The sequence below is a fragment of the Taudactylus pleione genome, unplaced genomic scaffold (assembly GCF_031769625.1).
Source record: "Taudactylus pleione unplaced genomic scaffold, aTauple2 ptg000100l, whole genome shotgun sequence".
NCBI lineage: Eukaryota > Metazoa > Chordata > Amphibia > Anura > Myobatrachidae > Taudactylus > Taudactylus pleione.
Window position 1 is genome coordinate 11282808 of NW_028284502.1, and position 27479 is coordinate 11310286.

Consider the following 27479-nt stretch of genomic DNA (forward strand, 5'->3'; position numbering starts at 1 on the left):
AGCTATACGAGCGTCCAGGAGGACGCTCCATGAAAATGGAGCCCGGCCCTCATTCAGAGCGTGCGCTCTGCTCAGAGCGTACGGCTCTGAATGAGGGCCTTAGTGCGCAAGTGTTACTGCTAATTATCTAGCATGTATATTGAACTCTTTTTAAATATATATCACCATACCAATTTGTCTCTAGTTAGGCGTCATCGAATAGGGACTTCCTAAAATCATTTATGCCCAAGGTGCCATCAGGAGGAGGCAGACAATTTTCACTGCCTTTGGGCATGTCCTATACATAGGCAAACGCAGGGGGGGTTCCGTCTGCCTGGAAACCCCCTCCCCAGCCCACACCTTGACCACAATAAAAATAGTAATGTAATAGAATTTTACTAGTGCTGCATTTTCTTCACAGGATCACAAATTAAATAATTAGCACCACCTGTGGATCTTTTAACATGTATCAGTCAGTAATAAATAACCTGTGCACCAACTAGGAGATCTGGAAACCATGCACTGTTAGGGATGTGCTGCTATAGAGCCCAATATGTACATATATGTCCAGGGCAGTGCTAGTTTCTTCTGCTGCTCCCCCAGACTCCCGGACTTGCTCCCATGCTCTGGAATGGTACCCACATCTAAAATAAAAACATTCAGCTCAGGCAGGATGGCCCTACTGCCGCATATAATGGCTTTCTGTGATCGCTGGTCCTGTATATGTTGGAATTAGTACACACAATACACTTTGTATGATGCTTATTAAAGCTGGTTAAGTACTAATTCTACCCTCTTCATGGACTGGCCACACTCACTGTAAAATCAGGCATTTGGAAACCCCCCTCTAGAAATCCTGCATTTGCCACTGTCATAGTAAAGTATTTCCGGCACTTAATTTGCAGATACTGTGGACCTCATTCAGAGTCGGTCGTTGCGGCCGCACGGTCGTACGCCACCGATGTTCACTAAACTGCGCATGCGTAAAGTTCGCAATGCGCGTGCGCAAACTAGCTGCTACGATCAGAAATTTCTATCTCCTTGGACACAGCCAGGTCGGTAGTTTGAGTGACAGAATGTGGGTGGTAACAGGGGAAGGTGCTTGAAAACGGGGGAGTGGAGATCCGAACGCAGGCGTGCCTAATTATGCGAACGGCGTTTTATGGGCCTGCATAATTAACAAAGTAGTGTCATGGCACACGTGACATGGGTGGTTTGTACACTGACCTGATCGTAGTGCTTAAGAGAGGGTATGGTCAACCTTAAGCTCTACGACCAGTTCCGATGGTCTCGATTAATCCTTATATGGCCGGAGATGACGTGTAATGCGTACGAAAAGGGGGCATATTTTTTGTCTTACGGCCGCATCCTCCCCTTGGTTGGCCAGCTAACGATCCGATCTTAAGGACGCAACTTCCGAGTGCATCATTTGCATATCCGGCCCCTTTTCCCTTACGACCGTGCGGCCGCAACGACCGACTCTGAATGAGGTCCTGTATGTGGAGGGTAAGCGGGAAGACCGGCAATGAAGATCCCGACAGGTAAGTATTTCTCTACTCACTAACCTAACCCCCCCAACCCTCCCTTAGGGGTGCCTAACCCTAACCTCCCCAAGTGCCTAACCCTAACCCCCCCTGTAAGTGCCTAAACCTAACCCCCCCTTCCCCGCTGCCTAAACCTAAGTCTCCCAGGGGGGTGCCTAACCCTAACCCCCCCTGTAAGTGCCTAAACCTAACCCCCCCCTTCCCTGCAGCCTAAACCTAAGTCTCCCGGGGGGGTGCCTAACCCTAACCTCACCCCTGGGGTGCCTAACCCTAATCCCCCTTCCCCTAGCCTAACCCTACCTGGGGGGGGGGGTGCCTAACCCTAATTCCCCCCCGGGAGCCGCAAACAACCCCCCCCCTGCAGCTGTCCGCGCCCGGCTTACCTTCAATTGGTATGCTGGGTGTCGGGCTCCTGGCGTAGGTAAAGTGACAGCCGTCGGGATTTCAACGCCTGTCATTAGACCCTTGCCGGGATTAGACAGACGGGATGTCGCCGGCCGGCATTTAGACCATCGTTATCCCGACTGCATACCGGTTAAGCTGGTAAATGATGTCCCTTTCACTCCAGAGTGGGCAATTTTAGGAATTTTCGACCCGGGTTTGCAGATGACTTTAGAAAGTAAGAACATTTGCTAGCTCTGAGTGCTGCAAGGCTGGCAGTATAGTTCGTCCCCTCAGTAGGCTTTATTTTTGACTAATGGAGCATACACACGGTCAGACTTTTCTTCAGATCTGAACGATAACGATTTTAAAAATCGTTCAATCGTTCATATCTGAAAGAAAAATCTGACAAGTGGGTAACAATGAACGATGAACGATGCACGTTCCCGTTTGTCAGATAACAATATCTGACATCTGATGTGTTTGCAGTCAGATTTGGTCGATTTCATTCAATTTAATACAGGCTGTAATTGTTCAATCATCTGCAAATCGTTCAATCGTTCATCTGACATACCTGACCGTGTGTATGCGCCATCCGTGTCACTTTATATTTAAAATGGATTGGGTGGAAACACTTTTACAAAAAGAAAAAAGAGTGTAGGGTTTCTTCTTACTATGGGAGCCATACATTGATACCCTTCCACTCTCAACCAGAGCACAAATACATTTTAGCCTAAAACCACTACATGGTACCTTACTAGATTAGCGGTACAGGATCCTCCGATCACCCTAACATGAGATGTAGGATCAGATGACTTCTCCTCCCCAGGCCCCCAGGAAAATGAGTTGAATTGTAATTTACCAAAACTTTCATTGAATTAATTTGCTTATTATAAGAATGCAACAGTGGTGAATGCAGACTTTTTCAATGTCTACAAACTGTATATTTTATTTAAATTTTATTTTTGATATTGTACATGGAATTGTTATATTTGTTTATTGTAAACCTTTACATGTACTGTACTCTAAACAGCAATATGTATCAGTATAGTTTTTTTTTACAATGCTTCAATATATATAACATTTTAAAAAAATAAGTCCGCCGTGTGTAGTTTGAATCAATGATCATATGTGGCAGTGCAATGTATCATATAATATGCAGTATGTGTGTTATACAGGGGCAATTTCTCACTCAGGAAGTCAGTCCCTTTATTCTTGCAGAGGATATAATTCTTCCCTATGTATATTTCACTCTTCCCCTTTGTTTATTTCAGAGATGGTAATCTGAATCAATATTCATTTGTTCCCCTGGTATGATTATATATTTATATGGCGAGAGTGATTATTTATTTATACATGTACATATATATAATTCCCCTGGGAAACTCCTATCTGCTTGGTGGAGATATCTGAGGTTTATGTGACTGATTATATCTAATTAACATTTGCTTTTAACCCTCTTGTCCACACATTTATATCTCTTCTATTGTTACTTTGTATTACTTTTGTATCTCAATTAAACTCCGTCAGTGAAGTAATATTCAGAGACATAAACCTCGGCTTTAACCCGGCTCGGACCCTGGACACCGAACACGAGCTGAAGCCAGGGTTTCAGTACTTACCCCTTTCCAACCTGGGTGATGGTCCTGAGTTATACCCGGGTCCAGGGCCGGCTCTAGGGGCGTTCGACCAGTGCGGTTGCACAGGGGTGCCACCCATAGAGGGCGCATCCCTCCACAACATCCCGATTTCAGCTGTTCCACCCGTGGGCTGAAGTGGCCCGCGGGTGGTCAAATCGGGAGGTTGGGGTCCCCCACCGCCGCAGCTGTGCGGCAGTGCCGGACCCCGGAGTGTGAATGGATGCAGCGCGCGGCATCCATTAACTGATGGGAGAGGGCTGGGGGAAGCCCAGCCAGTGACAGAGGGCTGGGCATTACCCCCAGCGTGACGTTATTTGGAGGCGGGCAAATAACGTCACTTAGGGGGCCTATGGTAATGAGGCCACGCGCGATTGCAGGGTGCATAGTAACAAGCCGGCACAGGGTGCTCAGATCCATGGAGCCGGCCCTGCCCGGGTCCTCACACTTCACACCGGTCTTCCATCTAACAGTGGACACTTGGAGATGATGTCAGCACCCCGACAAGGTTAGGATACAGACACGTCGGTACCCCGACAGGGTTAGGATACCAACACCTGTCGGTAGGTATCCTTAGCCTTCACCTCTCCATACCCTAACACTCTCTCCCCGATGCCTGAACCCAACATCCCTCCCTAGTGCCTAAACCTAACCTCCCCCCATAGTGCCTAACCCTAAGCCTCCCCCTAGTGCCTAACCCTATCTTTCTCCCCAACCCTGCTACTTACCTTTGGATGCCCGCAGTCGGGATGCCGAGATTCAGACAGGTGTCGGGATACTGAACATATCCATTTTCAGACATAAGCCGGGGTACTGACACGGGTCGCAAATACCAGGAAAAACCCTGGGCGATTGCAGGGTTGCGGACCCAGGACTGTCAACACGGGTCAGATCCTTTCAGGTCCTGGGTCGACTCCATGTGCCTCTGCAAATTCCCGGGGTTTTGCTCATGACTGTAAGGGCTAGTGAGTTCTTCCAGATGTCAGTACTGTGTTGGATCTATTATCTTTTCACTATTAAAGTTTAATATGGCTTTATACTAGCCTTTAATTCCCGACATGTAGTTCAAACTTGATAACACTGTGGTTTTACAATGACTCACCACAGCTCACCGGTATTTGCTAACTTACATGTATAACAATCACGCATATATTTGCATGCGCTAAATGATCAACTGTCTGCCGTATTGCTGCCGTGGGGTCCCGCTCAGGTATCTGCAGCGTGTGATGCAATGCTCTTATGTCTCCTGTATTGCTGCCGTGGGGCCCCGCTCAGGTATCTGCAGCGTGTGATGCAATGCTCTTATGTCTCCTGTATTGCTGCCGTGGGGTCCCGCTCAGGTATCTGCAGCGTGTGATGCAATGCTCTTATGTCTCCTGTATTTCTGCCGTGGGGTCCCGCTCAGGTATCTGCAGCGTGTGATGCAATGCTCTTATGTCTCCTGTATTGCTGCCGTGGGGTCCCGCTCAGGTATCTGCAGCGTGTGATGCAATGCTCTTATGTCTCCTGTATTGCTGCCGTGGGGTCCCGCTCAGGTATCTGCAGCGTGTGATGCAATGCTCTTATGTCTCCTGTATTGCTGCCGTGGGGTCCCGCTCAGGTATCTGCAGCGTGTGATGCAATGCTCTTATGTCCCCTGTATTGCTGCCGTGGGGTCCCGCTCAGGTATCTGCAGCGTGTGATGCAATGCTCTTATGTCTCCTGTATTGCTGCCGTGGGGTCCCGCTCAGGTATCTGCAGCGTGTGATGCAATGCTCTTATGTCTGCCGTATTGCTGCCGTGGGGTCCCGCTCAGGTATCTGCAGCGTGTGATGCAATGCTCTTATGTCTCCTGTATTGCTGCTGCAGGAATCCCGCTCAGGTATCTGCAGCGTGTGATGCAATGCTCTTATGTCCCCTGTATTGCTGCCGTGGGGTCCCGCTCAGGTATCTGCAGCGTGTGATGCAATGCTCTTATGTCCCCTGTATTGCTGCCGTGGGGTCCCGATCAGGTATCTGCAGCGTGTGATGCAATGCTCTTATGTCCCCTGTATTGCTGCCGTGGGGTCCCGCTCAGGTATCTGCAGCGTGTGATGCAATGCTCTTATGTCCCCTGTATTGCTGCCGTGGGGTCCCGCTCAGGTATCTGCAGCGTGTGATGCAATGCTCTTATGTCCCCTGTATTGCTGCTGCAGGGATCCCGCTCTAGTGTCAGTAGCGGGTAGAGCTATTACTTTTTTTAAAATTGGCATTAGTTTTTTATTAGCATGTGTTAACCACACACAACAACACACATTAACAGCGAACACGCGCGTTTCGCTTGTCCAGCTTCACAAAGGCAAATAAGAAATCCCCTCTGTGTAGGACTTCTATTCTCCATTAAATTATGCAGGCATGCAATAAACTTCTGCTATGCTCCTAACTTTGTATAAAGGACGCTCGGTTTGCGTGACCTGAGGGAAATGCGTAGAGAGAAACCGAGGAAACAATGGCCCCGCCTTCTTCCACTTTGGAACCACCCCTTTCATTAATATTAACGTTTGCTCTTTTCTACTGAAATACCGTTTTTTAATGTTTTAAAAGACTCCTGAGGGTTAGATTACGAGGGGACACCTCTTTTTTCAACATTTCCACAAAAAAAGAGGTTATTGCCGCTTCTCTAAAATATATTAAAGGCTGCGCCGTTGGCTTGTGCACACAGTGAAGCAGTATCCGCTTTATCTGCAGGCTATGTGCTGTAATAATATATCCCTCCATGCTGCAGTAAATAGAAATAATTCAGCACTAGCTCTGCTTATAACAAAGGTTTACCATAGGTTAATAGCACATCATTAATGTATAAAAGAATAAGGGAGAGACGGATAGACCTGACGGCCTTAAAACTCCAGTCAGGGGCAGATAGGGTTAATAAATGTTGATAGGCTGGATTTTACGGGAGTTGATTTTTTGGGTGACTATAAGGTCAAATAGTATGGTAGTGGGTAGCATTAGGGGATGTGTTCATATTATTCACAAAGCCTGCCTGTTACTTGATCTGCCTCCCTGTCTGCTGACCTTCCCACCCGCCATTCCCTATTGTGTCTTCATTATCAGCTTTGTTTGGGTAGGAAAGACCGTCTGTCCAGCGTCCAACTTGCTGCAGTCTGGGTTGTGCGTTCCCCTTCAATACACTGGGTAGGCTGATTTCACCCTAATGGGGTCAGCAGCACCTCTCACCTGAGCGGGCCTGGATAGTGTATTGGTATACATCTCACTTGCTTAGAAAGGAATAGGTCGGCCCTTGTAAGTTTTTATCTCACACTTGTGTTTGGTAATGGATAGTTGGCCCTCACAGGTTGTGATGTTATTTGCTTAAGTCAAGTGGACGCTGAACAGCTGGCCATTATTTCTTCTGTTACCACTCATCTGTTATAAATAAAGCTGATCATTTTTGAATGCCACATTCTGGGCTCATGTCTTTATTTTAGTTAAGTTTAGCAATATTAAATGTGGTTCATTTATGTGGTTTATCAGCCTGCTGACGATAGACAGTTTATAAGAATGAATATACAATGAAGTGCACAGTGAGTACAATGCAGCAAAAACATGCCATGAGATGTTCCAGATCCCAGTTTGACACAGGAGAGACCAGTGGCGGATCTACATTTTTGGGGCCCTGAAGCTTGAACTGTTAGGGGGCCCCTTTGCAATCAGCAACAATAGGGCAACATCGAGCAAGGTCCAAAGTGCCTTGCTGCCCTTGCAAGGACCTTGAGGCCCAAATGGTGGAGATGTAGAAACCCACCAGAGAGTGAGAGACAGTATATAGATGTAGAAACCCCCCCAAAGAGTGGGACATGGTACATATAGAAACAGATAGATGTAGAAACCCCCCAGAGAGTGAGAGACTGTAGATAGATAGATGTAGAAACCACCCAGAGAGAGAGAGATTGTAGATAGATCACATACAGAACCAAAACTTACTCACTTCCTCTGTAGGATCCCAGCTATAGATGCTCCTGAGTGTGATCTCTGGAATCCCTGTGTCAGGTCTCTCCCCCACGCTGCATGCTCATCAGTGACACTGACAGCAGCTCTCTATTCTGTGCCCGTCCGACTCATAAGAGCCATCCTATGGTCACAGCTGTAGATAGAGTGTCTGCTGGCCAGTATTGACCAGAGGGGGTTTCTGGGTACTCAGAAACCCCCCCTCTACATGCACTACTGTAGAGCATATTCTAAGGTCAATATTAAGTACTTTAACCCATTGGCTTATGATTCTATCACTAAATAACCTTTATTAATAACACACACTTAAAAAACTCCATTGATTTTGTTGAAAAATTCACTCATTTAAAAAAAAATTAGCTTCAGGGTCTCTCTGGGGTTAGGGGCCCTGAAGCTTCAGCTTTATTAGTTTCACAGTAGATCTGTCTCTGGGCGTGACAATGCCACATTGTGATTTTCAGGCTCCTTCACAGCAGTGTGGTGCTGAAGGGGGCATGGCCATGCCATGTTGGGTCATTGCCAATATTTGATAGGAACAGACCACCAGGGACCGGGCCTCTGTATATTGTAAGGGTCCCTGATGCAGATCCAGACACAGACCTATGTTGGGATTAAATCTTATAGAAATATCTTGACTCACAAACAAAACCTTGTTATATAAAACGAGGTGAGTGCTCCTATCCCACGTTTGTTGTCAGTGCCCAAATTCCCCCAACTCATCCCATAGAAACATGCTAATGTTTGCACCCATTTTCACATACAACTCCATATATGTTGCATATATCTGAGAATAAATCCCAGCAGTAGAACTTCTACGTTAAAGTCTTTTCTTATGTTACTGTGGAATTAAAACTAGTTGAATTCTAATTATTAGATTTTTGGGGGGAGTTGCCTATTGCTTTCCAGCGATATCTATACCAACTTACTTTCCAGAGCAGAATATATGCATCTAAGTGGAAATATGATATTTGTTAGTATTAGAATGCTCACTATATCACACTGTAATAACTAGGGCTGGTGCAAGGTTTCTTGCACCCTAGGCAAAACTTCAGCCTAATGGCCATTATAACCACCAATACCCAACTCCTCAGGGAGGCGGAGTCTTATACGTTCCACAGCCGCCTCCTGCAATAAGTACAACTGTGACTCAGTGGCACCACCCCCTAGATCCAGGCGCCCTAGGCAGCTGCCAATGGTAGAACCCTGGTAACAACTAAGTTAATAATCAATAGAAACATTGTGTGTTGTGTGCACTATATTTTTATTAGGTGTTTGTGTGTAGTGACAGAATAGATTTGTGCACTGACCTTTTTTGGTTATAAATGGCTCCCCCGCCGATACACATAAGAGCATGTCCTTAGTGATGTTATTCCAAGATGGCACTTGCTCACCGCTTGCGGTATACAGTGTCACCGCCGGCTGGTGCTGCATGCCTAACTTTAAAGTACAATCATCCAGTAACTACAGGGAAACAAATGTGAACATGGATTTTATTTTTTATTAATAAAATGTATTAACTAAAACAAAATGAATATCTAATGCATGAAGCATGAAGGCCAAATGTAACGCTCAACCTAATGTTGGCTTTTTACTTCAGCTTTGTTTAAAAGTAAAAGAGTGATGGCGTTTTCTCAATCTGGAAAATGAACCAAAGCAATGCAAAAACTAAAGGGTTCTATTTAGCAATTTACTGCCCATAGAGGTCACTTGCACCCACACCAAGCATTAGACTTTGCTTCCAAGTATTAAAAGAAGCAATCCTGGAGTGTGTTAGCAATGCATGCACGGCAGTATACAGAGAAGTGCATGATCGCTACATCAGAGTGTGCTTTACATACGCAGTCAAAGCAAAGTATAGATCACAATTGCGATCGCAGCTGTGTAATCGCACGCAATGAAGATGTGAAAATATGCTAATGTCTGCCACCGCTCAGCGCCCACTGCTGCTTTCTCACATCCGTAATACCTCGCAGTCCTACGTACACATCGATAACATCGTAGCGCATTGGCCAGTCACACACAATCACAGCAGGTCTGACCCATCTCAGATATTGCAAGTCTCCTCGCACACAGTGAGTACTCAGGCTGCGTAGGCAATCGCAGTGGCTAATTTATGCACGCCCATGCAACGGCGTTCCAACGTACAGGTGAACCTGCGGTTCTCCAACCACTCCCCAGTCACCACCTCCAAACACTCACAGCCTGTCACTCACTCTGCAATAGATTGCTATCTGCGTGTGTAATCACAGCACAGTGCATAGGCATCCGCAGTACTGAACAAGCGGCCAATCTTGCGGCAGTTGCAATTGCGATCCGTGCTGAATCAGGACCTAAAACAGCTCTTAGAAAATAGGATGTACTGTAGAGATGCCTCATGCCTCAGTATTATATTACTACTTGCTATTATTATTATTCAAATTATTATTATTGCTTTTTTTATAATTATTATTATTAATAATAATAATAATAATAATCTTTATTTATAGGGTGCCATAAAAGGACCGCTGCACCTTACAGAGTAGTTATAGGGATAAAGTGCAATCATAACAGGTTATAAAGTGCAAACCATTATATTACAGACAAGCTTTGCAGCGAGGTGTAGAGTCTAATAGGGGAGGGTGGAAGTTCTAGAGAAGACGAGCAACATGGGTGAAATCCGGCAGGTGAGAGAGGGAAGACGTTATCGGTTGGGAAGAGAGACAGAGGTTGTTGGCTGAGTGTGGAGAGGGGACTGGGTGAGGATTTTATAGTGCAGGGGTGAGGAACCTTTTTTTTGCCGAGGGCCATTTTGATATATAACATTATTGGCGGGCCCGGTGCAGGCCACACCTCCTCCGTGTGACGTCACACGGGGACGGGACCACAATCGCCAGTGATTACAGCAATGCCTGGAGCATCCTGAGGATGTTCCGGGGAGCTGTAAGGGCAGCGGTGTGACCATCTGAAGCGTCCTAAGGACGTTCCAGGTGGCATTGCTGCATAGATTGTGGATGCTGGGTGCTATTCTAGGCAACCTGCTACCCAGATGAGGCTAGCAGAAAATAGTCAGAGGGCCAAACCAAATTATTCTGGGGGCCTTATACGGCCCCCGGGCCTGAGGTTCCCCGTCCCTGCTGTAGGGGAAGGGAAGCCAGTGTAGCACCAGGCAGAGAAGGGAGGTAGATGCAGAGAGTCTGGGCAGAAAGATAAGCAGCATAGTAGCATTAAGGATGGACTGAAGTGGAGCAGGACTGGAGTCAGGAAGCCCATATAAGGAGGAGGTTACAAGGGTCTAGCAGAGAGATTGGATGAGGGTCTTTGTTGCCTCCAGAGTATGAAAGTGTCTAATCCTGGAGACATTACGGAAGTGGATGCGGTAACAATGGGAGAGGGCCTGGATGTGGGGTTTGAAGGAGAGGCCTAATAAAGTGATGAATGTAGCTTCAGCCCATAACATGACTGGCTACTGTGCAATGTGTGTGGCCAATAGCAACAGGGGAACTTTAGAGGAGTAATAATGATATATGCATCTTTTGCACCAGATGTACAGACGATCTATGGGACCCCAGCAGGAGCGTATATCTATAATAGTTACTGTGGTGATGACAGCTACATTGGTGAACTGCGATTACTGCTGTGTAGAACACAGGCTAGCTCTAATGGCTGTAATGTAGACTTATATAGAAATGTATAGCGTTTGCTCTGAGAGGACGAGAGTAAAGGCAGCCTCTTCTTACCTCCTCCCGGGATTTGCCCCAAGCATACACTGCGTGATCTGCGTTGCCCCCGTTGATGTAAGCCAAGACACGTTTCATAGCTGGAAAGTTGTAAAGTGCTTTGTTGCTGTTTGCAACCACAGGATGTATATTTGTATGGGGAACCTGCATATTGGACAGGTGCATCTAGGAGAGAACCAGAAACACTATTTGTGGTCCACGTTATTAATTAAGGAGAACTCTGTATATAAATCTACCAAATTTGGTGATAGTAAACATCTGTACAAGGACAGTAAACGTGGTGCAACTGTGATATATCAGAATGCATGAAATAAAGGCCATTAGGAAATCCTCACTTTCAGGCTTGCGGTTTGTGTTTTGGAGAAGACTTCAGCCAAGCACCGCTGAGCATCCCTTACTACTATTCACTAGCAAAGGGTACACCTGTATATTGCACCTTCTCCTACACCCTGAGCTGTGCTTCTATGTCTTCAATTATTGGGATTATTCATTCAACACTATGGGGTATACTGTATGTACTAAAGCGCAGGTTTTTAGAAGTGGAGATGTTGCCATAGCAACCAATCAGATTCTAGCTATTATCTCCTAGAAGGTGCTAGATAAATGTTAAGTAAAATCTGATTGGTTGCTATGGGCAACATCTCCACTTCTAAAAACTCCGTCTCTGTGCTTGCGCTATCTGGACACATGCTCAGTGCGACACAGACCCTTGCGCAGCAGATAATCTCTGCACTGCGTCAGACTCAGAATAAGGCCCTATATGTGTAAACGATCTACAGAGGACAGAAAGTCACCTCCACGCTCTCTATTTCTTCTCGCAGCTTCAGTTCTTCATTGGTGACCTCAGTCCATCCCCCTTCTACTAGCACAGGCTGAGCAGGACTGCTGGTGGGGACCATGCTGGGAGGAGCCAGAGATGTTACACGCCGACCTGACAGGCAGAAGATACAGGAGATATAAAGTAACGTCTCACATTTATATATACAGAGGATTGTCCCGTTATATCGCCCCCTTGTCAGATATATATATACCAGTTGCATCACAAGGGTGGTGTGGGCCGCACCTGGGTGACACCCGCCAGGGGGTGACACCAAAGTGCCGACTCCCCCTCAGTGACAGGATTCGGGTGCTGCACTGTAGCATTTCGTGATAGGGATGGACATGGGAAGCCGATGGTTAGCAAACATTGATGTTTCCGATTCAATGGAAGTACTTTTTCCATTGAATACCGGGAATTCAATGATTGCCAGCCATCGGATGCAGCCTTCCGATGCCCATCCAATGGCTGGCTGGGGAGGGGGAGGACACACCCCTGCTCTGCATAGTAGAGCAGCGGTTGTGCAGTAGGAGAATTTAGATGACATGCGCATGCACACGGCATCTATTCTCAGTGTAGGCGGAGCCTGCGGGAATCTCGGAGAGTGCTGGGCACACCCCCAAAGTGATGCAGCTGGCTCAGGACTCCGCCCCCTTTCCCGCAGGCTCCACTCCTTTTTAGCCAGTACTATAACCATCATGATGTTATAGTATTGAATTGTTGCAAAGCGATGGCTAGTTGCCATCGCATGATTTGATGTTTGAAATCCGGCAACTATTCGATGCAGGACTTCCGAAGTCAATCCCTACACAGTGAGGGAACCGGCACTGCACACAGAGTGGCCCCCGGGGGCAGTCCGCACCTCCAGGACCCCCCCCCCCAGAGTACAATAACTGCTATCTTTCAATAACAAGGAGCGTACCCCCCAGAGTGATTACAATGGGGGTTCGGGCCGTAAGGCAATTCCATGCCCCTACCCACGAGGCCACGACCCCTTTTTGTCAGCACGCAGCTATGCCACGCACTACTGCTCTCCCCACGCCAGGTGTCACCACGGGGAGGGACGCCACTGATATATACCCATATAAACAGAACATTTCACACTTAAAGGAGAAGTCCACACCATAAACGTTGTGCAATAGATAATGTATGCACTGCCACTTATACATGTATGTGTCTTTTTCTTACACTTATATGTCATAGTGTCACTCCTCAGCCATTTGCTTCCATGTCACATAGATGGCAGAATGAAACTTTAGCCATGTTATCCAATTGAAGTAAATACATTGTGTACACTACTGCTCCCAGCATGCGCTGTGCTAGGACCGGTGCACTTGGCAGGATAATGACGGTGATGTTTGTGCCACGGCCACGGTGCTCATAGACACGTGGGAATTCAGTCACAGGTCTCTTGTGTGAGCTGCCTAGGAGCGCTGCAACATGTACTGACATCAACGATATATACTGAAATGAGCATACATCCACTGCTACTGTCTGCACATATTTTATCACAGAGCACATCTATAACTTATATCAATATATATGTGTGTATACAGTATATATATATATATATATATATCTCTATAACATACTCGCCTACTCTCCCGGGACTTCCGGGAGCCTCACGAAAATCGGTTGCCGCTCCCAGCCCCCCGCAAGAGTAGGCATGTCTCCCAGAATGGCCGCCGCCCCCCGAGCCCGCACCCACTTAGCGAGCGAAAGCGGGCGATCCAGGGGGGCGGTGACGCAATTCGCACTGTAATGCGTCATTGTAGCCATGCCATAATATCGCCATTGTAAAGTGGGGGCGGGGCCACGATAACAGAGGGGGCTGCCAGAATGTCGGTAAGTATGATAGATATACTCACTCTGGAAACATTCAGACCAGTCTGATTATATATATATATATATATATATATATATATATAAGTTTGTCTATTTTCACACTAGGTAATTGTTGCTCATTAAATTACATATTAGGGAAAAATTTAAACTTATATTCAAGTAACTAAACCCCTTATTAAACTCCATTATTATTTTATTCATTAAATAAACAATATTATGATATTTTTTTGTGTCTGTTGTGAATTACAAATGTTTCAGCAGTAATTATAATGCTAAATAGATAAAATAACTTAAATATTTTGACTAAACAAAAAAACTATTGAGAGAAACTGATGGCAGTATATAGCGTAACAGTGCCACACTGTGGCCATGTATGGTAAATTACACAATCACATTTTACTTTATGAACTTCTAAATATAAATGCAATAGATTTCAATATGTGTAAACACGCCTAATTATCTGCCTCACGTATAACACTAAGCACAGCCACAGCACGTATTAGTACTGCTTGTTCTGCATGGAAGAAGAAGATTAGAAGAGTTTTACAGGTCAGGATGGTCATATGGTTAAATATACATCCTTCTCCCCTTAGCAGTGGCGTCACAAGGGGGGTACGGGCCGTTCCCGGGTGTCACCCGCTGGAGGTGACACCAAAGTGGCGACTCTTCCTCAGTGACAGGAGACGGGTGCTGCACTGTAGCATTACGTGATAGGGATGGACATCGCAAGCCAATGGTTAGCAAACATCAATGTTTCCGATTCAATGGGAGTACTTTTTCCATCGAATACCGGGAATTCGATGGTTGCCAGCCATCGGATGCAGCTTTCCGATGCCTATCCAATGGCTGGGGAGGCTAGTCTCCGGGGGCAGTCCGCATCTCCAGACCCTCAGAGTGATTAAATTGGGGTTCGGGCCGTGATTCCACGTCCCCTACCCGCAAGGTAATGCCCCCTATACCGGATGTCACCAGGGTGAGTGACGCCACTCACCCTTAGACCTTTTCTATGATGACTATTCTATTTAGAATAACACCAGAGAAAACATACATTAAAACGCAGCACAATTACAGAGATAAGGCGGAAAACAGAAAGTCAGCTGAGTGTTGTTTACTAACATTGCTCAAGGGTGCAAATCTGCAATTAAACCACCTGATCCAGCTATTTTCAATCAGTGTTCAGACATCCGCAGTTGTGTCGCTGTAATTTGGGGGAAGACAGATTGACCCACGTGTTATCATCGTCCTAATATACCCATCATCAGTCACTCTGCAGAGTGGTTGGGGTCCCGGTCGGACCTCACGGCGGAGAGCGCCGGGCAGAACTTTGACCCAGAGAGCTTGTTCTGGGTCTTCCACTGGATGTATTTGGGGCGACATCACATAATAAAACTTAATAACTTGAAGATTTAAACCCGGGCAACGTCGGGTACTTCAGCTAGTTCTAAATAATAATGAGACTTTAAATTGTAATAATTTAAGAATTTTAAAGGCAATAGTCCCACTTCTATTGTGCTGCTAACGCGGCTCCTCACCTCCTTGGGGGCCACTAGATGGCGCCTAATGCAGCAATTCAATAGTTGTGTTGTTCAGGCGCGCACAGCTTCCGGCGCTGACATTTATACCATACTTGTCTACTTTTGAAAAAGCATTTCAGGGAGATTGTGAAAGCAGCACCTATGAGCGTGCGGGAAAGTGGGCGTGTACTGCTATATCTGAGAGGCGTGTCATAAAATTGATTTACATCCACATGTAAATGAGCCCCAAGTCAGTTAGTAAGATCTACTTGTTGATGAAAACACACTGATACTTCTCAGAAAATACATGTAACCATAAGGATCATTGTGTCTTATAACCAATGCAGGGAAATTATACTAATTATCCTATTTGAATGTATATATCTCTATTTTTTCTGTTATATAACAGTGTCATAATGGGGGTAACGTGAAATGAGGGAGATTACTAGACTCTTCAGGGAGACAGGGAGATTGCGGCTATTTCAGGGAGTCTCCCTGACAATGAGGGAGAGTTGGCAAGTATGATTTATACTCATAACCCCCCCCCCCCAGCTGCTGAGCAGAAATGGTAGAAAAGTGACCTGTTTAGAGCGCTCAAACTGGACTTTTCGAGGGCACAACAAAGTCCTGTCATTTTGACGGGCTGCTAAGTAGTCTGTAATAATGAGTATCCTGAGTTTTATGGTGCTGCGTAAGTAAGTGAAACATAGGTGAGACCCAATGCATTACTATAGATGTCTCCACTTACACCTGTTTTCATATTTTAAGAAAAAGACGCAACATGCGCCTCATTCAGAGCCGTTAGCAAAAAGCGTCTGAATGAGGGTGGCTGCATTTTTTTTTTTTAGCCGGCCTCCTGGCCGCTCGCTAAGCTGTGGGGGACCACCCACAGCTTTTGCAAGCGGCCAGGTGATGGTCACGATGGCTCGTGATGAGACCCTTGTGGTAGAGTTTCGTCTGCCGCAAGCCCCAGTGAGCTTCCTGCTCTAATAGAGCAGGAAGCTCACTACAGACATCACGAGTGATGTCAGTAGGGTCGCCCACAAACGGCAGTAGTACCTTCAGTAACGCCTCCATTTGTCCAGCCACCCCCCCTCCCCGCCTACAAACGGGGCGAGCTGTTGATCAACATCGACAGCTGCCCCGTTTGTAGCGAGCCCCGGAGCGAGTGAATTTCTCACTCGGAGCGAGTGAATTTCTCACTCGCTCCGGGGCTTGCGTGCGCAGTGCCCCACCATCGACCCGCTTGCGAGTGCATAGCGCTTGCGAGCGGGTCTGAATGAGGTCCTATGTGCCTTAATCTGCGGCTTTGTGCCAAATACTTTGTAAGTAAAATACTAATCCTAAGCAGTTATACACTATAAGCAATCTAAGGGCCTGATTCAGTCACCTCCCCCAAACACTGATCACATGACACTCGCTTTGCAAATGGATCCTCTGTGCGTATGTAATCTCAAAGCAATCACAACAAGTGTGCACAGCGACTTATACACAGGCGCAATGGCAAATAATCGCTCAATCTGCTGCTGAATCAGGTCCTAAACAACAGAATTCTGGAAAAATGATGCAATTTGGGTAAAAAAGCAAAGGTCAGAGGTCCAATATGTCTGATCAGCGCCGTGCCTGGCACCATGCACCAATATGCTTAATCCGCGACTTTATACCAATTCCTTTGCAACATAGATACTAATCCTAAACACCTAGTATACGAAGGGCGTCCTTCAGTACAGATCGCAATTGCAATCACAACTGCGAATTCGTACAGAACGCAGCTGCTAAAATACGCTAATACTTGCCAAAGCTCAGCCGGCATAAAGATGCCCCGCTGCTGCCTTCTCACATCCAATGTCGCTCTTCTGCGTAAACATCGGTACCATCGACGCACATTGACCACTCACGCTGCATTTACAGCAGGTCTGGCCAGCCGTAGACACTGTAAGTCTCTTCACACGCGGTGGGCTCTCAAGCTGCGTATTCAACACAGTGGCTTATGCACGCCCATGAAACAGCGTTCAAACAAACAGATGCGCCTGCGTTTTCAGACCACTCCCCCGTCACCACCCCCCAGACGCTGACAGCCTGTCACTCACTTTGCGATAGATTCCTTTGTGCGTCTGTAAGCGCAAACCTATTGCTGTGCACGCAAAGTGCAGTTTGTAGGCAAGCGCAATAGCAAACAATCGGTTGACTGCGTCCGTAATAGCTATTGCATATGCTGCTGAATCTGGCCCTATATCCGAATATGCATGCAATTAATACTCAAAATTCATGATAAAGTACACAAGCAGGGGGATTGCTAGTCATGCCAGGTGTCTTGCACCATATGGCACAAATAGGTTAAGTGTATGAGAACACATCTGTATATATTGCTGATTCCACAACATCTCTATTCTGTACAGTATGTTCTATTGTGCTGATCACAAACAGTGTGTGCTAATATGTTATCTCTGGAATAGTTCCCCCCACCCCAGCTAGATAGTATAGTCCCATTACATTCATGCCTGGACTGGTATATACACCCGTGCCCCTGTAACATGTGCTGCCCATAATCGCCACCTAGATATGTCCTGGAGATTACCTTGTAGGTGTCTGATTTTGTGTTTAATCAGGTTGCGGCCGGACAGAATATTCCTCTTCTGTAACCAGTGCTGGTTCTTCTGCTCCTCCGATCTCTCCACAGCTATAACAAGGACATAGAGTATACAGCTCAGCATTTCTCATTGTCTTCTTATCTGACTTATACCTACAGTAGTAACACAAAGCTTTCCATACAGTAAGAACTGATGATATCAGACACTATAGACTACAAGAGGCAGATTCAATTAAGATGAGAATCCACAGGACATTGCTGACATTCCATGTTTGTGCTGACATTGCTGACATTCCATGTTTGTGCTGACATTGCTGACATTCCATGTTTGTGCTCGTTTCTATGAAAACAAACAGACAAACAAAACCCCAATGTCTCCAGTACTGTAATACCCAGAAGTGCGCACCAATGTCTCCAGTACTGTAACACCCAGAAGTGTGCACCAATGTCTCCAGTACTGTAATACCCAGAAGTGTGCACCAATATCTCCAGTACGTAATACCCAGAAGTGCGCACCAATGTCTCCAGTACTGTAATACCCAGAAGTGCGCACCAATGTCTCCAGTACTGTAATACCCAGAAGTGGGCACCAATGTCTCCAGTACTGTAATACCCAGAAGTGTGCACCAATGTCTCCAGTACTGTAATACCCAGAAGTGTGCACCAATGTCTCCAGTACTGTAATACCCAGAAGTGCGCACCAAAGTCTCCAGTACTGTAATACCCAGAAGTGCGCACCAATGTCTCCAGTACTGTAATACCCAGAAGTGTGCACCAATGTCTCCAGTACCGTAATACCCAGAAGTGTGCACCAATGTCTCCAGTACTGTAATACCCAGAAGTGTGCACCAATATCTCCAGTACGTAATACCCAGAAGTGCGCACCAATGTCTCCAGTACTGTAATACCCAGAAGTGCGCACCAATGTCTCCAGTACTGTAATACCCAGAAGTGGGCACCAATGTCTCCAGTACTGTAATACCCAGAAGTGTGCACCAATGTCTCCAGTACTGTAATACCCAGAAGTGTGCACCAATGTCTCCAGTACTGTAATACCCAGAAGTGCGCACCAAAGTCTCCAGTACTGTAATACCCAGAAGTGCGCACCAATGTCTCCAGTACTGTAATACCCAGAAGTGCGCACCAATGTCTCCAGTACCGTAATACCCAGAAGTGTGCACCAATGTCTCCAGTACCGTAATACCCAGAAGTGTGCACCAATGTCTCCAGTACTGTAATACCCAGAAGTGGGCACCAATGTCTCCAGTACTGTAATACCCAGAAGTGCGCACCAATATCTCCAGTACTGTAATACCCAGAAGTGCGCACCAATGTCTCCAGTACTGTAATACCCAGAAGTACGCACCAATGTCTCCAGTACTGTAATACCCAGAAGTGTGCACCAATGTCTCCAGTACTGTAATACCCAGAAGTGTGCACCAATGTCTCCAGTACTGTAATACCCAGAAGTGTGCACCAATGTCTCCAGTACTGTAATACCCAGAAGTGTGCACCAATGTCTCCAGTACTGTAATACCCAGAAGTACGCACCAATGTCTCCAGTACTGTAATACCCAGAAGTACGCACCAATGTCTCCAGTACTGTAATACCCAGAAGTACACACCAATGTTTCCAGTAACATAATACCCAGAAGTGCGCACCAATGTCTCCAGTACCGTAATACCCAGAAGTGCGCACCAATGTCTCCAGTACCGTAATACCCAGAAATGCGCAACAATGTCTCCAGTACCGTAATACCTAGAAGTGCGCACCAATGTCTCCAGCAGGGGCGTATCTACCCATTGGTCAGGATAGCACTCACCAGGGGCACCGACCACAGGGGGGGCGCCATCCGGCAGTGCCACCAGTAGCCAAGGGGTGGATAAGTCCCCCGGCCCCACAAGTGTAGGGCAGACCGCAGTGATAGTGGTCTGCCTTACGCCATTTACAAACACACAGCCGCCAGCGGCAGCTGTGTGTTTGTAATAGCAGCCAGCTAATGACAGTCAGACAGACTCTCATTTGCTGCTGCGTCGTCCGCGGAGGGAGCCGGCTGGAGCTCACTAATGAGCTCCGTGTGCCGGCTCCCCCCGCAGCATGTGATGGGAGAGATGTAATACGTCATGACGTCTCTCCCATGCAGGAGAAGAACGGCCGGGACTCAGAGCAGACAGCGTCAGGAGCGGGGATCAGGTAAGTCGAATTTTTTTATTGTTCTTTGTGTGTGTGTTTGTGTGTGTAAGCCTGGCACTACAGGGGGGGCACTGAAATAGGGGGTGGCAGCTACTGGGGGCACTTTATGGGTGGGTGCCCGTTACTGGGGGGCACTGTATTGGAGTGGCCACTACTGGGGGCAATTTATGTGGGTGGCCACTACTGGGAGCACTGTATAGGGGTGGCCACTACTGGGGGCAATTTAGGGGGTGGGTGCCACTACTGGGGGCATTGTATAGGGGTGGCCAATACTGGGGACAATTTAGGGGGGTGGCCACTACTGGGGGCACTATATAGGGGGGACCACTACTGGGGGCACTGTATAGGGGGGGAGTAACACTGGGGTCTACTACTGGGGGGCACTGTATGAGGGGACTACTACTGGAGGCACAGTATAGGGGGGCTACTACTGGGGGCAATGCATCATAGGGGGGATTACTACTGGGAGATTACTATTGGGGGCACTGCATAGGGGGGGTGGGGAGCGCCAGTCCATTACATTGCCAGGGGCGCTTGGATCACTAGATACACCCCTGGTCTCCAGTACCGTAATACCCAGAAGTACGCACCGATGACTCCAGTCCGTAATACTCAGAAGTGTGCACCAATGTCTCCAGTACCGTAATACTCAGAAGTGCGCACCAATGTATCCAGTACCGTGGAATCGGTATGAAATACCGCCGGCCGCATGACCGGCGGTTCGATTCCCGGCAGCGGCAGCCCGACATCAGCAGAGTTCCCGGCAGCGGAAGCCCGACAGCGCTGGAAATCCCGATCGTGGACAGGTAAGTATATACTAACCTAACCCCCCTAACCTTAACCCTCCTTAGGGGTGCCTAACCCTAACCTCCCCCCCAAGTGCCTAACCCTAATCCCCCCTCTAAGTGCCTAACCCTAACCCTCCCTCCCCCTAGCCTAACCCTAACCCTCTTGGGGGGGTGCCTAACCCTAAGTCCCCCCCGGGTGGCCTAAACCTAACCCTCCCCCCCCGCGGCTGTCCGCTCGCGGCGCCCGGCATCACTACGATCGAGATGCCGGGCGCCGGTCTCCCGGCGTCGGGGAAATGCCGGGCGTCTACATCTAGACGCCCGGCATTTCACCCTCGCCGGGATATGACAGTCGGAAAGCCGGCTGCCGGTATTAAGGCAGTCGGCTTCCCGATTGCATACCAGTACCGTAATACCCAGAAATGTGCACAGTCGGATCTTGCAGCTAATTGAATCTCCCCCTAAGTGATTACATCAGAACTCGCTAAGCATAAAGATATAATTTCCAGGAGTCTATATGTGTAATAATGTACCTACTACTATAAATTATATGGGTATTTATCATATTCATCGAGGAATGACCGTTTCTACAAGTCATGGATCTCAGAGGGGACATCTAATATCCATTATAATATAGAATAGGTGGTGTGCTGTTCCTTATAATTAGAGATGTGAGCAGACCCCCAGGTTTTGGTTCTAAATCATTGTTGTGTTTTAGTTTTGACAAATCTACCCTCACTTGTTTTGGATTTGGTTTTGGATCTGGATTTTTTTTTAACAATTGATCAAAACAGTTGTCATCGTGTAACTTGTACATGTTTTTGTTCCTATAGTATTATTACCATCAATAACATTAATTTCCAGTCATTTCCTGTCAGTTTTGACCACCTCACAGCTCACAATATTGCTTTCACCAACATAGGCCAAAGGCTGCAGCGAGCTGGCTAAACTAAGAGATGGAGCAGCGACACAAACACACGGCAGTATAAACGAATATGGCACATCTATCAGAGCAATTGTATGTTCACCTCTAACAAACATACACAAGGGCCTGTTTGCACTGGGTGCAGGTGCTAGCTAGTGTCTGACAAACATACATACACAGTGACAAAGGAGCCTGCAGCCTTTTACACGCTTCCCTCCCAATCCATCTACCTGCAACTCTCTCTAATGGTGACTAGTATGTAGTATTGCAGCATGAACTATAACTCACACCCTCTCCATACAGTCTCCTGTGTGAAATGGCTCCTGAAGTCATGAGGGACATACATACAATCTCAAACATGCGAGATCCGTTTTTTTAAATCCGAGATCCCAACTTAGCGGGAATGTCCAAGCCAAGACCCGGTTCTACTCCGAACCCCCAAGTTATCCGAGCCGGGACTTGGTTCAACTCAGAGCCCCAAAGTTTGGGTGTGTTTGGTTTTCAGAAAAACCAAACCGCTCATCTCTACTTATAAGTCTTCACAAAAGTGCCCATGGTCTTTCCCTCTTAAGTTTAGATGAACCTTTCCATAGATATTATATTACAGTCACCCTTGTATTAATAATGCCAATTTTGCCTCTGTATTCAGCTTTTTATTTTTTATCTTTTTCCCCTGGATGTTATGCTTCTACAGGTTGCACATCCTGCCAGATGTAACCTACGCAGTGTGTCCATGAGTCCATGATGGCTGCCTCAAATGGTGCTGACATTGGCAGGAAGAGTACCTTGTGGATCTATTCATGCAGTACATATCACACCACACATGTTTCAGTGACCCGTATTTGTTCCTTGTATGATATCTCACACACTGTAACCTTCGTAGTGCGCCTAAGATGGCTGCCTCACCTGGTGCACCCATGGGTGGGATGAAAAAAATTCTTGGATCTGCTGGCTATGTAAGGTCTCTGGGCCTGATTCAGACCCGGACGCTATTTGCGTCCACTCGCTGGTGAAAGGGAGCCGGCTATTTAAATCATGTGCTCGCACTGCGTCGTGTAAAGCCGCCCACTAAGTAATAGCGAGCAGCTGCACTATGCGCTCGCACCTGTATAAAGACGCCCCTTTGCCACTCGCAACACACGTCATCTCCGGCAGTTGTAGGATTAATCGGGAACATCGAGAGCCGTCGGAGCTGCTCGCAGCGCTTGTGGTAGCCTTTTCCCACCACAACATTGCGAGCAGTCCTGGCTAAAATACAACCCAGTCACGTGTGTAATGACGCTACTTTGCTAATTATGCCCATTAAACCCATTTTTTTTTTAAACGCCGTTCTGATGGTCGGGCAAGCCTGCGTTTGCATATCCACACCCCTGTTTACAAGCACCTTCCCCTGTTACCACCCACAAACGGCACTTTCTGTCACTCAAAATAGCGGCCCGACTGCGGGCTACTGGTGAGCACTTTCCCATCGCAATGACTGGTTCGCGCACACGCATGCGCAGATTGCGTAAAAACGCTCAATGCAAGCGCAGCATAGCGTCCAGGTCTGAATCAGGCCCTCTGTTCTTAGATTTACTATGCTGCAACTTCCCCATTGTGTGTTATCTTTCCTAAGTGTTACCAATTCAACCCAGGGTAACCTATACAGAGCGCTTAAAATGGCTGTCTTGCCTGGTACCCTTCATGAGTGGAAATTATTACACAAAATGCCTCCTCCAACCTTGCATTATGTCCTTCATACTCATTATGTTGACTGTTTTCGATTTGGCTTCTTCATTCTGTAATACTAAACCCCTGAAATTGCTTTTGATGTTGTAAAGCGACTTTGAGTCCTGATGGAGAAGAGCGCTATATAAATAAAATTATTATTATTACTATTTTTTATATATATAGATATATATATATATATATCACAGCCATTTTAAATTGCAGACATAAATATGCAGAAAAGCAGAAAAACCCACCACTTAGTAAATTTACCCCATTCAGTGCCTACTGAATATGACTAGTGCTGCAAACAATGGTAGTTAGTAATTTATTTTCCCAAATTTGCGGCTTATATATTTTAAGAATTACCACAAAACACAATTCACTGATCAGTTATCTAATTGCACAAGATTCCATTATCTGGGGATATATTTAGTCTAGAGATGCTCAAATTAGTTTCAAAGTGGTCCTTGAACTAGTTTGTCAAATTGATTGAAAAGTAAAAAGTAATAAAATTACACAATTTTATAAGTTTTTAAATAGACTAAAAATATTAGAGCTAAAAATGAACAAGGCAAACTGGTTGAACCACGTTTGATGTAGTTCAAACATGTTCGCAATTAAATTGCTACTATTTATACTATTTATAAGTTGCCTATTAAAGTTTCAAAAAATATTTTAAAAATACTATAAAATGTAGTGAATGGGCGGCATTTAACTGCGAGCAGCAAACTCAAACTGTCAATTCAACCGTGGAAGTCGAACAAAGACAATTTGGCCCAGGATGGAAGCTCATGAACCAGCCAAATTCAAATTTTAAACAAAGAATTCAGAGGACCTCTAATTATACCAATATATCTATGTACAGGTACCTGCACTGTACCTTAAAGGGCTAAAACAAAAATTAGAATGTACTGTACAGACAAATCATGACCAACTGTTATAGTTTAGGTGGAGAACCCCTTTGAGAGTAATAATATCATTGAGAACACTGATTGCATTATAAACAATATAACAAGATAAATAATAATATTTAAATACACATAACTTTAAATATATCAAAACAGATAATTCCCCCCCCCCCCAAAAAAAAAGCAGATAGATAGATAGATAGTGAAAACATTGATTCAACCTTTCAGCAGCAGGAACGGTTCTCCGCAGGATACCCATACTTCAATAGGATGCCGCAGAATATAGCAGAGCAGATATTCATCCACAGTGAGGTCTTCTGGATGACTTAGCATTATTGAAGGTGCCTCATTCAAGGTCTGCATATCTATAGATAAAGTTTATATAGATAATCATTTTCCATATGCCAGCCAATATATAAAAAGGTAGTGCTTATTTAAAAGAAAAATATACAAAAACAAAATGGTGTAACTTTTAAAAACTACAGAACATACATATATATTGTACTTGTGTGTGCAGTTATTGGCATAGCTTTAGTGCGCTCACATTGCTATGGGGTCCAGAGGTTTAGAGAGTCCCAGACAAGAGCATATAGATGTCTACCAAGTTCCCTGAAGTGCATGCTAAGCAATTAGGTCTGGACCGTTGCCTGGCTTGAATGGAGTGACATTCCTTTTTCAGTGAGTGGCGTCTGTAGTGAATGTTATAATGGTAAGAGGGTACTGTATCGTGGCATAATCTGAACTGGGCACTGTAATGTTACATAATATGAACTGGAGGCACTAATGTTGCACAGTATGAACTGTGAGCACTACTGGGTGGCATAATGTGAACTAGTGGCACTACCATTTGGCATAATATGATCTAATGGTACTACAGTATGGCATAATATGATCTCATGGCACTACAATATGGCATAATATCATAATATGGCACTACAATATGGCATAATATGAACTGGGGGTACTACAATGTGGCATAACATTAACTGAGGAAAATACAATGTGGCATTATATAAACTAGGGACACTACTATGTGGCATAATATGAACTAGGGGTACTACAATGTGGCATAACATGAACAGAGGAGAATACAATGTGGCACTACAGTGTGGCACATATTTTGAACTGGGGCACTTCAGTGTGACATACTATGAGCTAGGGGCACTATGGCGTACTGTGAATTAGGGGCACTGTGCGGCATAATGTGTACTGGCAGCACTACAATGTGGCATATTGTGAACTACGACACGACTATGGCGCATAAAATTAACAACTGCTGCAGAGAGAGGTGTCTCGTTAGATGCATTAGGTTGGGGACCCCTTCAAAATGTTGCTATGGAGTCCACAAAATTCTGGCTATGCCCCTGTGTGTAGTATATACAGTATGTATGCTACAAAATACATCAAAAGTCACATTTTAGAATAAAGGTGGAATGGTGTCCAGGGGAAGTGACAGCTTCCAATCAGTGGGGTTTTAAGACATGAGTGGGCCGTGTGCAAAGGAAAATCCAGAGCATGCGCAGAAGGTGACAGTGGCAGAGGCTTAGCTACATTCTGTGTGTGCTCCATATATCTGGTAGGCACCATATTTCCATAGAAATCACCATAGTGATAGTGGGCTGGCATGGGCTGCCTCTAGGCAAAAGAGTGCAAATGAATGCAGGGTGGGCAGTGTAGGCCCCTATTCCTCAGCTGACCCTGCACCCACTATAGATTTCATTGTAAATATCATTTGACATTTGAATACCCTACTTTCAAATACTTACTTTTTATTGGCTAAATTAGCCAGTTATCAATAATAACAAGGTAAAGGTAGACCTTATTCAGAGTTAACTGTAAGCATAATTGCAAAATGCGCACTTAAAAAAGGTACATTTTGCTACCCATTCTGAGTTGGTTGCAGACGTGAGATGCTCCCCCCTCCCCAGGTAAGTAACAGAGCAGATGCGCCAGGAATACGATAGTGGGTGTGGCTTCATTGTACAGTAAGTACAAAAGACACTAAAAATCACAGTACACACAAAGTACCCAAATCGGGGCATGTGAAATGCTAATCAGACAAGATCAGTGGCGGATTTTACCTAGGGGCTGCAAGACTGCATCCCCACCAATAGAGATCTGCTATCCCCAGTGAGCCAGTGAGTCTGTGCACTGGTCTCAGGGCCGGCTCCAGGGTTCTGAGCACCCTGTGCCGGGTCTTGAGAGAGCGCCCTAACTTTGCGCCTCCAAATAACGTAAGGCTGGGGGTAAAGCCCAGCACTCCGTCACTAGCTGGACTTCCCCCAGCCCTATCCCATCAGTGAATGGTTGCCGTGCGCATGCATGCGTGCGGCATCCATTCACTCTCTGGGGGTCCGGGAACCACCGCACAGCTGCGGCGGTGGGGGTCCCCAGCCTCCCGATTTGACCACCCGCAGGCCACTTCGGCCCGCGGGTGAAACAGCGGGACAGTACTGTCCCACTGAAATCGGGATGCTGATGATGGGGGCCGCCCTCTACGTGTGGCACCCCTGTGCGGCCGCACTGGTCGAACACCCCTAGAGCCGGCCCTGACTGGTCTTCACTGGCAGTGACTTTCCATTGAAAGCACTATCTGCTAATCACACAAAGGACAGCCAGTCCCATGGGGAGGTGTTTTCTCTTCCCGGGACTGACAGTCCGGGTCGCAATTAATAAAATGAGCGCTTCTAATAGGAAGCCACTTCTGCCTTTCCGACAACCCTACCCGGCATCTAGGGGCTGCAGCCGATACAGTCCCTAGAACCCGTTTGTGCATATGCGCCGGTTGCACCGTTGTTTTATGTGAATGCGCCGGGTCTATCTCTGAACTGAAGTACTAGCAGTCCCCCTCTACCAAGAGGATAGGAGCCAATATAAAATGTTTTTGGTTTTTTTGAACACACATAAACATTACATGCAGGCAGCCTTCTTCTTTCCAAGCAGAGTAGGAAAAACATTTTATTTC

The 27479-nt window shown here is 46.3% G+C and overlaps 1 protein-coding gene across 3 annotated transcripts in view; it reads right to left on the minus strand.

Annotated features, from left to right (window-relative positions):
- The window catches only part of DCDC1 (doublecortin domain containing 1), a 533665-nt gene that overhangs the window by 11223 nt on the left and 494963 nt on the right, over nucleotides 1-27479 (minus strand). For all 3 annotated transcript variants that reach the window (XM_088470412.1, XM_088470415.1, XM_088470413.1), the window contains exons 35-39: nucleotides 24736-24879; nucleotides 17978-18079; nucleotides 12018-12154; nucleotides 11224-11388; nucleotides 8815-8968 (exon numbers count right to left, since the gene is read on the minus strand). In XM_088470412.1, the coding sequence (XP_088326538.1) occupies nucleotides 8815-8968; nucleotides 11224-11388; nucleotides 12018-12154; nucleotides 17978-18079; nucleotides 24736-24879 (702 nt within the window). The remainder of the gene's footprint in view (nucleotides 1-8814; nucleotides 8969-11223; nucleotides 11389-12017; nucleotides 12155-17977; nucleotides 18080-24735; nucleotides 24880-27479) is intronic.